This window comes from Ochotona curzoniae, unplaced genomic scaffold (genome assembly GCF_017591425.1).
Source record: "Ochotona curzoniae isolate NIBS_2020 unplaced genomic scaffold, NIBS_Ocur_1.0 scaffold_4701, whole genome shotgun sequence".
Lineage (NCBI taxonomy): Eukaryota > Metazoa > Chordata > Mammalia > Lagomorpha > Ochotonidae > Ochotona > Ochotona curzoniae.
Window position 1 is genome coordinate 1,304,648 of NW_024467122.1, and position 12,633 is coordinate 1,317,280.

The following is a 12,633-nucleotide window of genomic DNA, read 5'->3' on the forward strand; positions in this document are numbered from 1 at the left end:
ACTGTGGGGACTTTGGGCCAAGTTGCCAGCACTTATTCAGCCTGCAGCGTCCCTGCCCCTACGAGTTGGTCCTGAGTTTGCCGGTTGGTGAAGCAGTGCCAGGGGCGGGGTGCTCCGGGGCTGCTCTGTGCTCTGACTTAATAAAGAGTGGAGAACTATCTGCCAGTCTTGGGCACGCGGCAGAGGCTGTGTTTCAGGCCTCCAGCCCTGCAGGCCCAGTGCTCACAGCAACTGAGCTGGGCCCTGGGAGGCAGTGCCCCCTGGCGTGCATCACCTTTGCCGCCTACCCTACCCTCGCTCGGGGGTGGGTGCCAAGGAGACCTGCCATCCATTGTCATGAGCTGTGGGCCTAGCTCATGTTCACGGTGGCACTCGTGGCCAGAAGTCACTGACAACCCCCAGGGTTGTACCACACACACACTTTGTGGACTGGCTGGGTACATCTGCCACCTGGACGGACCGGCCCAGGTCCTGTGAGGTAGCCAGGCCACAGACTTTCAGCGCATTAGCCACATACAGGCCATACAACGACAGTCCTGCAGGGAGCGGAGGCCTCGCCTGGAGGGAAGGCAGGGGTGGATGCCCTGTGGGAGGCTGCAGCATCGCATGTGGGGTGAGCTGGCCAGGGCCTGAGCACAGCGCCTAGCCCTGCGCCCGTGAAGGGAGGCGAGGTCACTGTGTCCCATGGCCTGGGAGGGCCAAGGACGACCTGAGGAAGCCACTGTGCAGAGGAGGGTCACTGTGTCCCATGGCCTGGGAGGGCAAGGACGACCCGAGGAGGCCGCTGTGCAGAATGCCATCACTTGCACCTGTCACGCCCCCAGCCCCACAGCTTTTCTGATTTGGGGTACAGGTCACATCTGGGCTGCTTCAGGAGCGTGGCATGGTACAGACTGCTGAAGTGGGAGCTCCCTGGAGCCCACGGCCAGTGCTGACAGCCTGCCAGGTGGGCCCCCTAGGGACACTGCCTTTCTGGAAGGCGCCTCAGCTGCTCATGGATCCCCAGCAGGTGTGGGTGCCTCTGGTACTGAACTTCTTACTCAGGGCCCTGCCAGGAGCTGTCCCCCGCTGTGCTAGGCTCTGCCAGAGAGCCTCGCTAGCCCTGGAGGGGCCACTGCCTGTCAGTGACGGCTGCTTTCCTGGACAGGCACCCCACTGCTCCTCCCCCTTCGTGAGCAAACGTGTGACAGTGCCTTAGTATATTCCGGGATGAGCCTGTGGGCAGCAGCCGCTCTGGCCTTGGCAGCCAGCATGCATGCGTGTGGAGGACGGTCCCCGACAGGCAGCCAGGGCGGCCTCGCGTGTCTCCTGAAGGGCTGAGACCCAGGCGTGCCAGTGGGCTGCTGTGGGGCAGGGGTAGGAGCCTGGGGACAGGTTCAGCTGAGGGTCTCCTTTCCTGTCGCCAGCCACAGAGGCATGTAGTAGACCTGCCCAGAGCCCATGAGGACGCCCTGCCCTGGCCAGCTGGCAGAGCCCCACCAGACAGGATCCTGCAGTGGCCTGGGCGAGCCCACCTGTCCTGGGTCCTGACAAGGCCACCTCGTCCCACAGGCTTTGTTTCCTAGGCCCACGGCATGTCCAAGAGGGAGGCAGCAGGGCCGTGTCTCAGTCCGTGCACCCACACCGGAGACCCAGACCTGGATCCTGGCTTGGCTGTGGGCATCTGCAGACTGAACTGGCAATAGACGCTTGCTCTCTCTAGGTCTCTGCCTTTCCAATAAACAGTGCAAAGAAGCCAGGTGAGCAGTGGCAGTGGAAAGCCTTGCTTACAAGTGGCACCAGGGTGAGTCAGCACAATGGCTGCACTCTAGTCCACGTACCAGCATCCCCCTGGGGCATCGGTTCAAGTCCCAGCCACTTCACATCCCACCCAGCACCTTGCCACTGCCTAGGGGAGCCTCTGGGAGCCCCCCAGGTGGGAGCCCAGCCCCAGCTCCGGTTACGTGACCATTTTGGGAGTGAGTCAGCACCTGGAATATCTTTCTCTAACTTTGTTTCAAATAAATGAATCTTTTAAAAAAGTTACTGCATGCATCCCTTATGTGCAGAACACTAAGAAGTTTCTGTGGTTGTCCCCTGTGCGCCCGGCGCCTCATTTCTGCTTTCCATGAAAGGACGGGGCTGGTTGGGGACGCAGGTCTGCACACACAAACCTGCCCACCTGGCATCATGCTCTTAGTCTCGGCTTCCCTGCAGCTTCATGTACGCCTCCCATTACGGCCCTGGAGCTGAGCACAGGTCCCCAGGCTGGTGGCCAGGGTTCCTGTGGGGACCCCGGTGTGTGCCAGCCCCAGAGGACTCAGGACTTGGAGCAGCCAGATGTGTCGATGAATCCAGGACTGTCCATCACAGCACTCTGAGGCTGGGGGGTTGAGCATATCGCCTCAGGACGCAACACATGCCACATTGCTTTCAGTGGGGCAGGGCGAGACCGGCTGGGACTCACTGTCCTGCCTGGGCAGTGTGGCCTGGCAGGGGGAAGGCAGAGCTACAGGGCTCTGGGCCTTCCTAGAGGCGGAGACCTGGAGGCAGGGAGGGTCCTGAGCATCCAAGTAAGATGGCCAGTGTGGGCCAGCGGGGCCAGGCAGAGCCAGCAGCATGTGGAGGCACTCCTGTGCCAGGCACTGCCCGGCCACACCCAGATCTCCAATCCACAGCTCAGCTGCCATGCTGCATGCCAGGTGCCAGCCCTGTGTGAATACCCGTGTCACCTCTGTCCATCGGGGTGGCAGCCAGTGGTCACGCCCTGCGCAGGGCCATGGCCCTGACCTTGCCGACCGCCCCGCCACCTCCGCGTGGGATCAGCTCCTCGCCTGGCCCAGCTGGGCAGGACAGGACCCTTGTTTCATTGCTTCAGCTGAGCAGCATTCCCCTCCAATGGCCCCCAAAGGACCAGGGGACAATCCATGGTTGTCTAGGCAACTGGCCAGCAGGCTCTGCAGCTGGCAGTGGGGGAGGGAGGGAGGGACTGCTGGACCTCGGGCAGCAGTGGCCAGGCCCCAGGGCTGAGCCCTGCCAGCGATGTGCCAGGAGCTGTGCCCACTCATGCCCCCTCCTGGCCATCTCTGAAGCCTGGGCAGTGTGTTGCTGTGACCTAGGGACCTTCCATTGTCATGCAAATGGCCTTCGTGGGGGTGTCACCTCAGCATGTGTTTCCCCAGGGCAGCCCATCCCTGGCTCAGTGCCAGCCGCTGGTAGCCCAGCAGGAGGCCATGGGAATTACAGTCTGCTGCTGGCATCCTGGTGGGCGGCGGGGGGGGGTGGGTGGGGGGGAACCACTGGAGCCATGGTGACAGTTAAGCTGGACCCAGTACCTGGGTGTGGGAAGCCTGTTGCCAGGGCTACGGGAGCCTCCTGGGAAGCCCGCGGGCGCCCTGCTCCTGGGAAAGGGAAGACAGTGGGCCCCGGCGGGAACTGGCTTTGTGCCAGCATGAGGGACTGCGCTGCCCATAGGCTGGGCACTTCCCCAAGTGGCAGCGTTCTCCAAGCCCAGGAGACTCACCAAGGATGGAGGGGAGCACAAGGGGCTGGCCGTTACCAGGCAAAGCCCCCCAACATCCTCGGGGGGGGGAAGAGTCGACGGGACTCCTGTGGGAGTCCTGCTGGCAGCCAGTCAGGGATGGCTTCAGTGCTGTGTCCAGAACACGTGCGCTAAGCAAGTACTTGGGTGAGCTACAGGTGGGGCTTGTGGCACCGAAACACACTTGCCATCCTGGGCTCCAGGCTGCATGCCCGGGCTCGGGCGGTGACAAGAGGCTTCTGAGAGCACGGCTGCTGCCGAGACGGGAGCAGGACTAGCAGCGCCTGGCAGGATGGCAAGGAGCCCCAGGCCGTGCAGTGGAGGGGCGAAGCTCTGAGCAAGGGCCAGACCAGCCCTGCCTACGCGGCCCCAAGTGTGGCGGGGCGGCCTGGGCTCCAATAGAGGCCCACAGCAGCACCCACTCTGGGCAGCCTTCTGCTGGACCCTGCTCGCGGGCACCTGGGGCAACTGCAAACCAGCAGGCCTTCTGAGGGAACCTGCGAGGTGTGTGGACTGGGACCACTCAAGAGCCGGCTGCTGGTCACGTTCCAGAGGCCCTGACCCAGCCCCCTTGCCCCAGTGCCCGCTCACACGGGGGTTCTGTGCCTTCAGGGGTCCCCTGTCCCCCTCCCAGCAGTAAGGGCTTGTGCCAGCATGGTACGCTGGGACTGCCAGACACAGCATGCTCAGTTCAGTGGGGAAAGGGTCTGCAATTCTTGGTTTTCACTCCATTTGTCCCCAGGTCTTTCTGACTCCCCCGTGTCTGTGTCTGGACCGGAGGATCTTGCTCACGTCAGGACTGGGGTCCTTGGGTCACGTGGCAGCAGCGGCTTCATGCCACAGGCTCCCCTGCTGGGGCAGAGAGCAGGCTGCACCGTGGGGTGGCCCTGGTCCTCCCCCTGGAGTCAGTGGTGACAATCACTCCTTCAAAGGAAGTTTATTGCTTGGGAAGGGGAGGACTTTACAAGTCTGCAGTCAGTAACTCCGGAAGGAAGATAAATACAATACAAAGCCAGTATGTTGTGGCAAGATTCCAGAAAACACACTGAAGGAAGAAGGTGCAGTTTACAACTGCCTCACTCTGTACATAATTACAGATCGATATACAGCACGCAGTGCCAGCAGACTCACTCAATGGTTTGAGCGCAGAAATGCTGGCGGGACATTGGGAGCTGAACAGAGAAAGCAGGGCTGGGCGGCCGGCTATCCCCCACATAACACGCAAGTGGGGGACACACAGGAGACCATCAGCTGACCCTGAGCCACAGGTAAAGGAGGAGGCAGGCCCCTCAGTGCCCTGGAGGTCCCTAGGGGAGGGGAGGGCAGGCCACCCGGCTCCTGTGCACAGTGGCATGTAGCGGGCAGTATTCCCTCCAGCCCGTGAGCCTGCTGACTACTGGGGAAGTCAGAGTAACTGAAGAAGCAGGTGTCTGCCTCTTCCCATCGCCCCCTGCCCCCTGCCATGGCAGCGTGACCGCACTCCACTCTATAGCCTGGCCAGCAGGTGGCCGACCCAAGCTCAAGGGGACTTAGCAAACTCACGCGACAGCCAAGGCAAGAACCAGTGCAAGCGACCCTCCGACCTCAGTCTCGGGGTGGGCAGGAATGCCAGGGCTGACTGAAGGCAGGCAGTGTCCGGGCACACGGTCAGACACCATGCTGGACAGAGTCCACCCACAAGCCGGGCTGTCCTGCAGCACGAGTGGCCACAGGTCCTTGGAGTACATCTCTGCTCCGGGGCAAATCCAGCATCCTGGGCAAGAACGAACTGGCTGAGGAGCAAGAGCTTCAGAGACAAAGAACAGGAAGTAATTGCAAGTAGAGCCCCAAGGGTGAGGGTGCTACCCTCTAAGGGTGCAGTCAGTCCAGCCACGTGCAAAGGACCTGACACAGCCCCAGGGCCGCAGGGAGACCCGGGTGAGGAGAAGACAGCACGGTGGCCGGTGCTGTCGCCCTGAGACATGGATGAGGACAAAGGCAGACTTCGTACCTTTCCAGAAGACAGCTCGTGGGGCCGGGGTGGCACCAGAGGAGCCAGGCACGTGGGGGACTCTGTGGAAGGAAGCTGGCCACCAAAGGCAGTCACCCACAGCCCATCCTCCACAAAGCCACCCACAACCAGGCACTTGGTTCAAAGGGGGGACCTTTTGGGGGACACAATGTTCATCATCAGGACAGTGACAGGTCGGGCGCCTGATCCAGGGCACACCCAAACTCTCAAGCCACGGCCAAAGCCCAGCAGCCGCAGCAGCAACCAATGTCCTGTGGCCAGCTGCAAGGCAGGGGGCAGGGGCCAGAGACATCCCCACCCTAGGCAGCTGAGTGGGCACTGGGCTCACAGGACATGCTCCTGACAAGGACTCCAGGACACCTGAGACTCTGGTCCCAGGCCTGTCAAGCTCTTCACACTGGTGGGGTGGGCAGAGGTGAGGTCTAGACCTAAACCATGGCTACCAAAACCCCAAGAGCAGACCTGACACCGCGGCCTGGGGGCAGGGGAAGCTGCAAGTTGAATCCGGGCTGTGGACAGTGTCCACTCAGGCCCACGGGGCCCCTGGTCACAGGCCAGGACACCAGCACGCCTTGGCTGGGGTTTGGGGTGAAGCCACCGGACAGCTTCCCACTCATGATCTCAGAGGGGACCTCACGGCTCCAACAGGAAAACGAGAGGGCGTCAGACTTACAAACAAGCTGAGATTGCTCAGGGCTTCTCAGACAAGGACGACACTGTGACAAATGCCCAGGCTGCAGCGGGCAGGCCCGGGCCTGAGCTTCCCCAGGTCCCCATAGGATCCCGGGAAGACGCGTGTGTGAGTGGCCCAGACGCTGCCTCCTGCCCCGCACGGCCAGCGCAGCGCGCCCTCACACACGCACATACGCACACACAATAAATAAAACAAGGCTAGGCTACACAATCAACACCTCATCTCTCAATACGCTGAGATAAATACCCCTGCTGCAAGGCCAGCTTGCACCTCGCCAACGAGCACCAAGGCACAGGCGTTGGCATTTCCTCAGAGTACACTCAGGCCCCGTGCTACTGAGGGTACAGCGCAGGGTCAAAGGCCACATGGGATGCACTAAACTGCCCAGGGTCTCCCTTCCGGGGACCCTGGGGAAGCAGCAGTGACAAAGCTGTCCCCTACACGCCCATGGGGAAGTCAGCAGACAGACCTCAACAGCGCAAACAGGAGTGGAGAGAAAGAAAGCAGGCAGTACCTGGGCAGCTGCGCGCCGACACGTCTGACTCCAACAATGTTTCAGGAAACCAAATTTGGCCATGGCCTCCTGACGCAGATGGAGAAGTTCCCGGCCCAGTTCCCCCCACGCGTGGTCTGCCAGGCACCCCCAGCAGCCACCCCAGAGCCTCAGGACATTAGCGGGAGGCCGCTCAGTGGCAGCCAGGAAGTCACACTGCACAGAGAGCTGGTGAGGCGGCTTTTGATCTGTCCCCAGAACAGGAGGGCAGACTCCTTGGAAAGCCAGTATACTCCTCTGGATTTGGTGATAAAACAAGATCTTATTTCCCTAAGTGCCCAACGCAGAGATCAGGCGGGCGGCTCCAGTGCCCTGCCTGCTCTCCCCTGAGAGGAAGCAGCCTGAGGGTTCTGGGGCGGAGCTGAATGCCCTGAGCCAGCCTCCCAGCTCACGCTGCGGCACCATGCTGCAGCTGGTCCCTACGAGTGGACAGACACAATCCCACCTCTGCTTGTTCCCTCAGATGAAAGGCAGGGAGCTTCAGGCTCAGCGGCCACTCACTCAGCCTTCAGGGTCCCTGACGTGCCAGGATTCCCACCCTGGAGTTGGCTGCTGCGAGCCCTGCCTGGGAGGCCTGGGTGTTCACAGGGGACAGCCAGAGCAAAGTCCAGGCCCTGAGTGCGAGGTAGGCTGCTCCGGGGCGGCCTGGGAGGACAAGCGTCTGGTGCTCGAAGAACTTGGGCATGCAGGCGGGACAGCGGGAGGCAGTGCGGGCAGCAGCTGCCTCAGCATGGGCCAGAGGCTCAGCAGAAGATCTCCTCCCCCTCGGCTGGTGCTTCGGGCACTGGGCCTTCTGCAAGATGGAAGGCAGGGAAGAGGAGGGTCAGAAGGGAGCTTCTCTCACCTCCTCCCAGCCCAACAGGGAAGGGGCTCGTGGCAGCTGCACTTCCTGCACATGGCATCTCCTGGGGGATTCAGTGTGGGAGGCTGCCCTGACCTCCCTCACCCCGACACCCCTCTACACTTGGATGTAAGAACAACAGCTGCCAACACAGCCATCTTTTTAGCATCCCACCTAATGTGGGGGCCCAGAGGGCTTGCTGGAGGATGGCACGGAGGCCCCTCCTGGCTGCATCACAGTCCCAGCTGTCCAGCACTCCTGCGAGGCCCAGCACCTCCAGGTGAAGGGGGCCTGGTCGTCAGGGCACGCTTCCCGTGTGGGGAGGGGCCCGTGGGGCTGTCCCAGCTTTCACAATTCCACGGCGCAAACGTTATTTCTTGCTGAGTACAGACGGGGAGGGCGTCTCACCTGGCTGGACGCGTCCACCTCTGTTCTTCTTCTTCTTCTCCTTCTTCTCCTTGGGCTTAGCTAAGCCAAACAGGCGGGAGGAGGCTGTGGAGGAGGACGAGGAAGTGGAGGAGGAGGAGGAGGAGCAGCCAGGGGGCAGGCCCGGCCCCTCTGGACCCCTGTGAGTCTGGCTGGCTGAAGTCAGCATGTGAAAAGGCCCCTTGTCTTTCTGGGTCCGAGACATGCTATTCCTTTTTGGGGACACGGACAGTTCCGAGTCCAAGGAGCCAGACTTGACGAGGGATGGTGCAGGTGGCAGGGGCGGCTCCTCAGGGCTGGGAAGGAAGGACGGGATCCTCATCAGCTTGCCATGCGGCCGGGAGACCTGCGCACAGCAAAGAGAGTCAGCATGCTGCCGGCGGCTCCCAGCTCCACTGAGGTCACCCACTGTGCTGTCTGGAGACTCCCCCGTGGCCCTCAGGGCCGCTGCACCCCGCCCCTGCTCAGGACAGGAACACCTGAGCAATGGCACGTGGAGGCCACCAGCACCTGTGTCACCTGCACTGAGTTCAGCATTCCGGAGCACAGAGCCCTGTACCAACACACACCAAGAGCCCCATTCTCAAGGCTGAGGCATGGAGGGCCTTGGTTCACACCAGGAGCTCAGATGCCTGCTAGGGCCAAGCTCCCAGTGAGGGGTCAGCCCAGACAAAGGAGATCTCTCACAGGTGTGCCCTGTGGTAGGAGGCCAGCTGTCCTGGGGGGAGAGTAGCCCCAGCCAAAGCCACATAACCACCTGGAACCCTTCGCCATGCATCCTGCACCTGTGCAGGGCATGAAGGCCACCCCCTCTGGAAGATGCCCGTTTGTCTTTTACCATTCAAGGCTACCATGGCAACCAGGTGGGCGTTTGAAGACAGGCAGACATGTGTCTACCCCAGCTTTTCACCTGTCATGAATACCCACGTGCTAGAATCACCATGGGACAGCACCAACTTCAACACAGAATCAGGGCGCTGAGCACCTGGGCGCTCCCATGAGCAGCCAGCACAGCGAACAGAGGTGGGCCTCCCAAGGCCTCCCAGGAGCACCCTGTGGCAGCACCTGTGTGGCAGGCCGGCAGCTGCCACCCACCTGCTCTATCAGAGCCTGATGGCTGAGGTCCCGGCCATCTCAGGCCACTTCCTGACCGTGGCATCCCGGGCTCGGGCCTCCTGCAACCTTGCTTTCCCCACCAGAGCACCAGTTTTGAGGCCTTCAAGTGGGAGATACGCCCGTTTTCTAAGATTTACTTATTTTATTTGCTTGAAAGGCAGAGAGGAAAAGCAGCAACTGCTTCCACATTCACTTGTTTACTCCCCAAATACGAGCAACAGCCAGGGCTGGCCAGGCCAAAGCCAGAAGCCTGGGCCGCCATCTGGACCTCCTGTGGGCGCAAAGAGGGTGGATGAAGGGCACAGCAGGTGAGACTCAAACGGGCACTCCAGCCTAGTGCTGGCACTGCCAGCCAGGGCTAATCCTGGGCACAACACTGGACCCACCACAGCACAGAAGAGAGGGCTGCTCGTGAGCTGAAGATGGCGGGGAGTTAGCCCAGCCCTCCCGTCCCTGGGCACACTGTCCAACACTGCTGTCACTGCAGTCTCTCGGACACGCCCAAAGCAGAAGCAGCAGTACCCCCGTCCCGCCCCTGCGTGTGCCTAAAGGAGATTCCGTGAGACAGGCCCACATCCTCTCAGTGCAAGGCCGCTGCCGGTGCTGCCCCTGGGCCTGGCTTTGCAGAGCCTGTTACCTGGCAGGGGTCGCGCTCCAGAGGCCCCTGGCCCAGCCGCTCTGTGTCCTGCCGCAGCCGCTCCTGCTCTCTCTCCAGCTGCCTCTGGGCCGCACGCAGCCGCTCCAGGTCACTCTGGTAGGCTCCCTTCTTCTGCCGCAGCTCCTCCTGCTCCCTCTCCAGCTCGCGCCGCCCCTGCTGCACCTGCTCCTCCCGCTCGGCCAGCCGTGCCTCCCGCTCTTGCAGCTCCCGCTCACGGGCTTCCCACTCGCGCTCGCGCCTGCGCCGTTCCTCCACGTGCTGGGCCTGCTGCTTCTGCAGGTCGGCCAAGCCCTGACGCTGCTTCTCCAGGCTGCGCTGCTTCTCCTGCTCGATGAGCGAACTGGGACGGGCCAGGCCCCGAGACACCAGCCTCTCACTCAGCACCAGCTTCTGGTCCTCGATGTAGCTGTCCTGCTGGAGCACCACGCCCTGGGCAGGCAGAAGGGAGGAGAGCTGGGTGAGGACCGCAGCGGCCACCGAGCAGCTGGCAGTAGTGCTGTGCAAGTGGGATAGGTCCAGCTCCAGAACAGGAAGTAAGCTGGGGTGGACAGCCCCAGATGTGGGCTACCCCGAGCAGGCGCCAGGCGATCACTGCAAATCCCCAGGTGCACCTGGGAGACCCCAGTGGAAAACAAGCTAACCTTAAGGCCCCAGGGATGCTTGTGTGGGGCAGGGCTGAGGGCGGGCAAGGCGCCTACCTGCAGACGGCTCAGGAGCTGGTGGAGGTGCACGATGCTCTCTGCCACTTGCTGCAAGAAGAGAGGAAAATGACGCTTAGCGGGGCCTGGCTGACAGCCACTGGGCCAGGCAGGCAGCGGGGCTTGGTGCAGCCTGGCCCAGTGCTGTGAGGAGACCAGCAAGAAGCCCCATGCTTGCAGTGAGGCGAGAAAGCAGTGGGCCGCTCATGTAACTCGCAGACAGCCCACTCACCCCGGGCAGGCAGCTCTTGGGGCGGGATTGTGTTTGGCGAGTCAAGCGCACTACTGAGATACCAGCATTTTCAGAATAATACCAAAACGTCACTGACAAACAGAATGCAACGCTAATGACAGCACGCAGGTCTCCGGAGAGCACGCGTATCCTCTCACGCACCTTGTCTTTCGGCCCCCAGCCCGCAGGTCCAGCTGAGCATCTGGGGCATGGATCAGCACCCTTGGGTCTACACAGCCTGCCTCATCGCTCACAGCACAAGGTGCCAGATGCAAAGCCGCTCCACCACCCTCCCGCCAAGCTCTCTCCACCCTCTCCCCTCCCTTAAAGCTGCCTCCTGTCCCCACGATGACACAGTTAACAGTGAGGCTCAGGGCTGGTGCAGGGCGCAGCGGGTCAATTTATCACCTGCAAGGCTGGCATCCCCTGTGGGCACAGATCTGTCTCTCAAGCTGCTTCACTTCCCTTCCAGCTCCCTGCTATTGGCCTGAGCAAGCAGTGGACAACAACCCAAGTGCCAGGACCCTTGCACGCACATGGGAAAGCCGGAGGAAGGTGCTGACTCGTGGCTCCAGCCTGGTCCACTCCGGGCCTCTGCAGCCAGTAAGGGAGATGCAAGACAGACCTCTCCCCTTCTCTCCAGCTCGTTCAGATAAACAAACCAATGCAGCTCAGAGCCCTAAGGCAGTAAGGGTGGCACGGCCTCGAAGTAGGAGCAAGGCTAGTCTTAACTCTTCCCTCCTAGCAGCAGGCTCCAGGCCTCTCCAGGGCACAGCCCCTCCTAGCAGCAGGCTCCAGGCCTCTCCAGGGCACAGCCCCTCCTAGCAGCAGGCTCCAGGCCTCTCCAGGGCACATGTGAAGGCCAGCAGCACTGCTGCTGCGTCAGGGCCCTTATAAGCCAAGGGGAGCAGAATGGAAGGTAGACCCACACAGTACCTCGGCAGGCACAGCCCTGAGAAGCAGCACCCACAGAAGGTACACAGGCACTGGACAGAGGCCTAGCTGGCACCGCCAATCACTCCCAGTAAGCCTCCGCGGCTGAGCCCTGAAGCTTCAAGATCCAGGTGTGTGAACAAGGCTAAGCCATATGCATTCGGACTCCAGAGGGGGTGCACTGCCCATGTTCACAGAAGGCTGATGGACAGCAGCACTGAGAGGCCAAGGGCATGGCCACAAGCCAAATCCAAGATGCCACTCTGAGTGGGGCAGCAAGAAGAGGACAGGAAGCTGACCCTGGCCCGATCTGTAGAGTGAGGGCAGCCGGGCCTCCCCTTGTTGGGGACAGTCACCTTGCAGCAGGCAGAAACGCCAGCCCGGCGGGGGGTGAGGAGGGTCCTTACCTCACTGTTCCTTTTCAGTGTGAACACCAAGTTCGCATTCCCACCCTACAAAACAAGACAGATGCCTCAGAAGTGAGCCTCCCGCGCAAGGCTGCCTTCAGTCTGCCAGTGCGGCCTCTCCCCGGTGGCAGAGAGGGCATAGCCAGCGCTCCTGAAGCTGACGGATGCCCCGCGGTGTGGGACACCAGTCCTAGCAGGGTCCTGCTGTGCAGGTAGGCACAATGCCAGGCCAGGCAGGGCAAGCAGCAGTAAGGTGTGACCCTGGAAACAATGCAGGACTTTCTTGAAGGCCCAAGGGAGACTTCTAAGCCAAGATGGAGACAGAAAAGCTCCGAGGGTGCTGTGCCCCGAGGGGAGGGCTGAGCAGGTATGGAGAACCAGGTACCTTTTTTAGACCACTGTCGGACTCCGTGCGCCTGAGGTCCTGGCCTTCATCTCCCTCGTCCTTCTCACCTCCTACACAAGACACACACAGCATTGGGGTCACACCTCGGGGCTGACACACAGAGCGTTGGGCCATGCCTCCGGCCTGAGGCAGACAGCG

The 12,633-nt window shown here is 61.7% G+C and overlaps 1 protein-coding gene across 1 annotated transcript in view; it reads right to left on the minus strand.

Moving 5' to 3' along the window:
* Positions 1 to 4,442: 4,442 nt before the first annotated feature.
* Positions 4,443 to 12,633, minus strand: part of AKAP13 (A-kinase anchoring protein 13) — a 99,325-nt gene continuing 91,134 nt past the window's right edge. The window contains exons 26-31 of the mRNA XM_040969773.1: positions 12,475 to 12,545; positions 12,090 to 12,134; positions 10,518 to 10,568; positions 9,799 to 10,248; positions 8,028 to 8,391; positions 4,443 to 7,571 (exon numbers count right to left, since the gene is read on the minus strand). Of these exons, the coding sequence (XP_040825707.1) occupies positions 7,522 to 7,571; positions 8,028 to 8,391; positions 9,799 to 10,248; positions 10,518 to 10,568; positions 12,090 to 12,134; positions 12,475 to 12,545 (1,031 nt within the window). The 3' untranslated portion in view covers positions 4,443 to 7,521. The remainder of the gene's footprint in view (positions 7,572 to 8,027; positions 8,392 to 9,798; positions 10,249 to 10,517; positions 10,569 to 12,089; positions 12,135 to 12,474; positions 12,546 to 12,633) is intronic.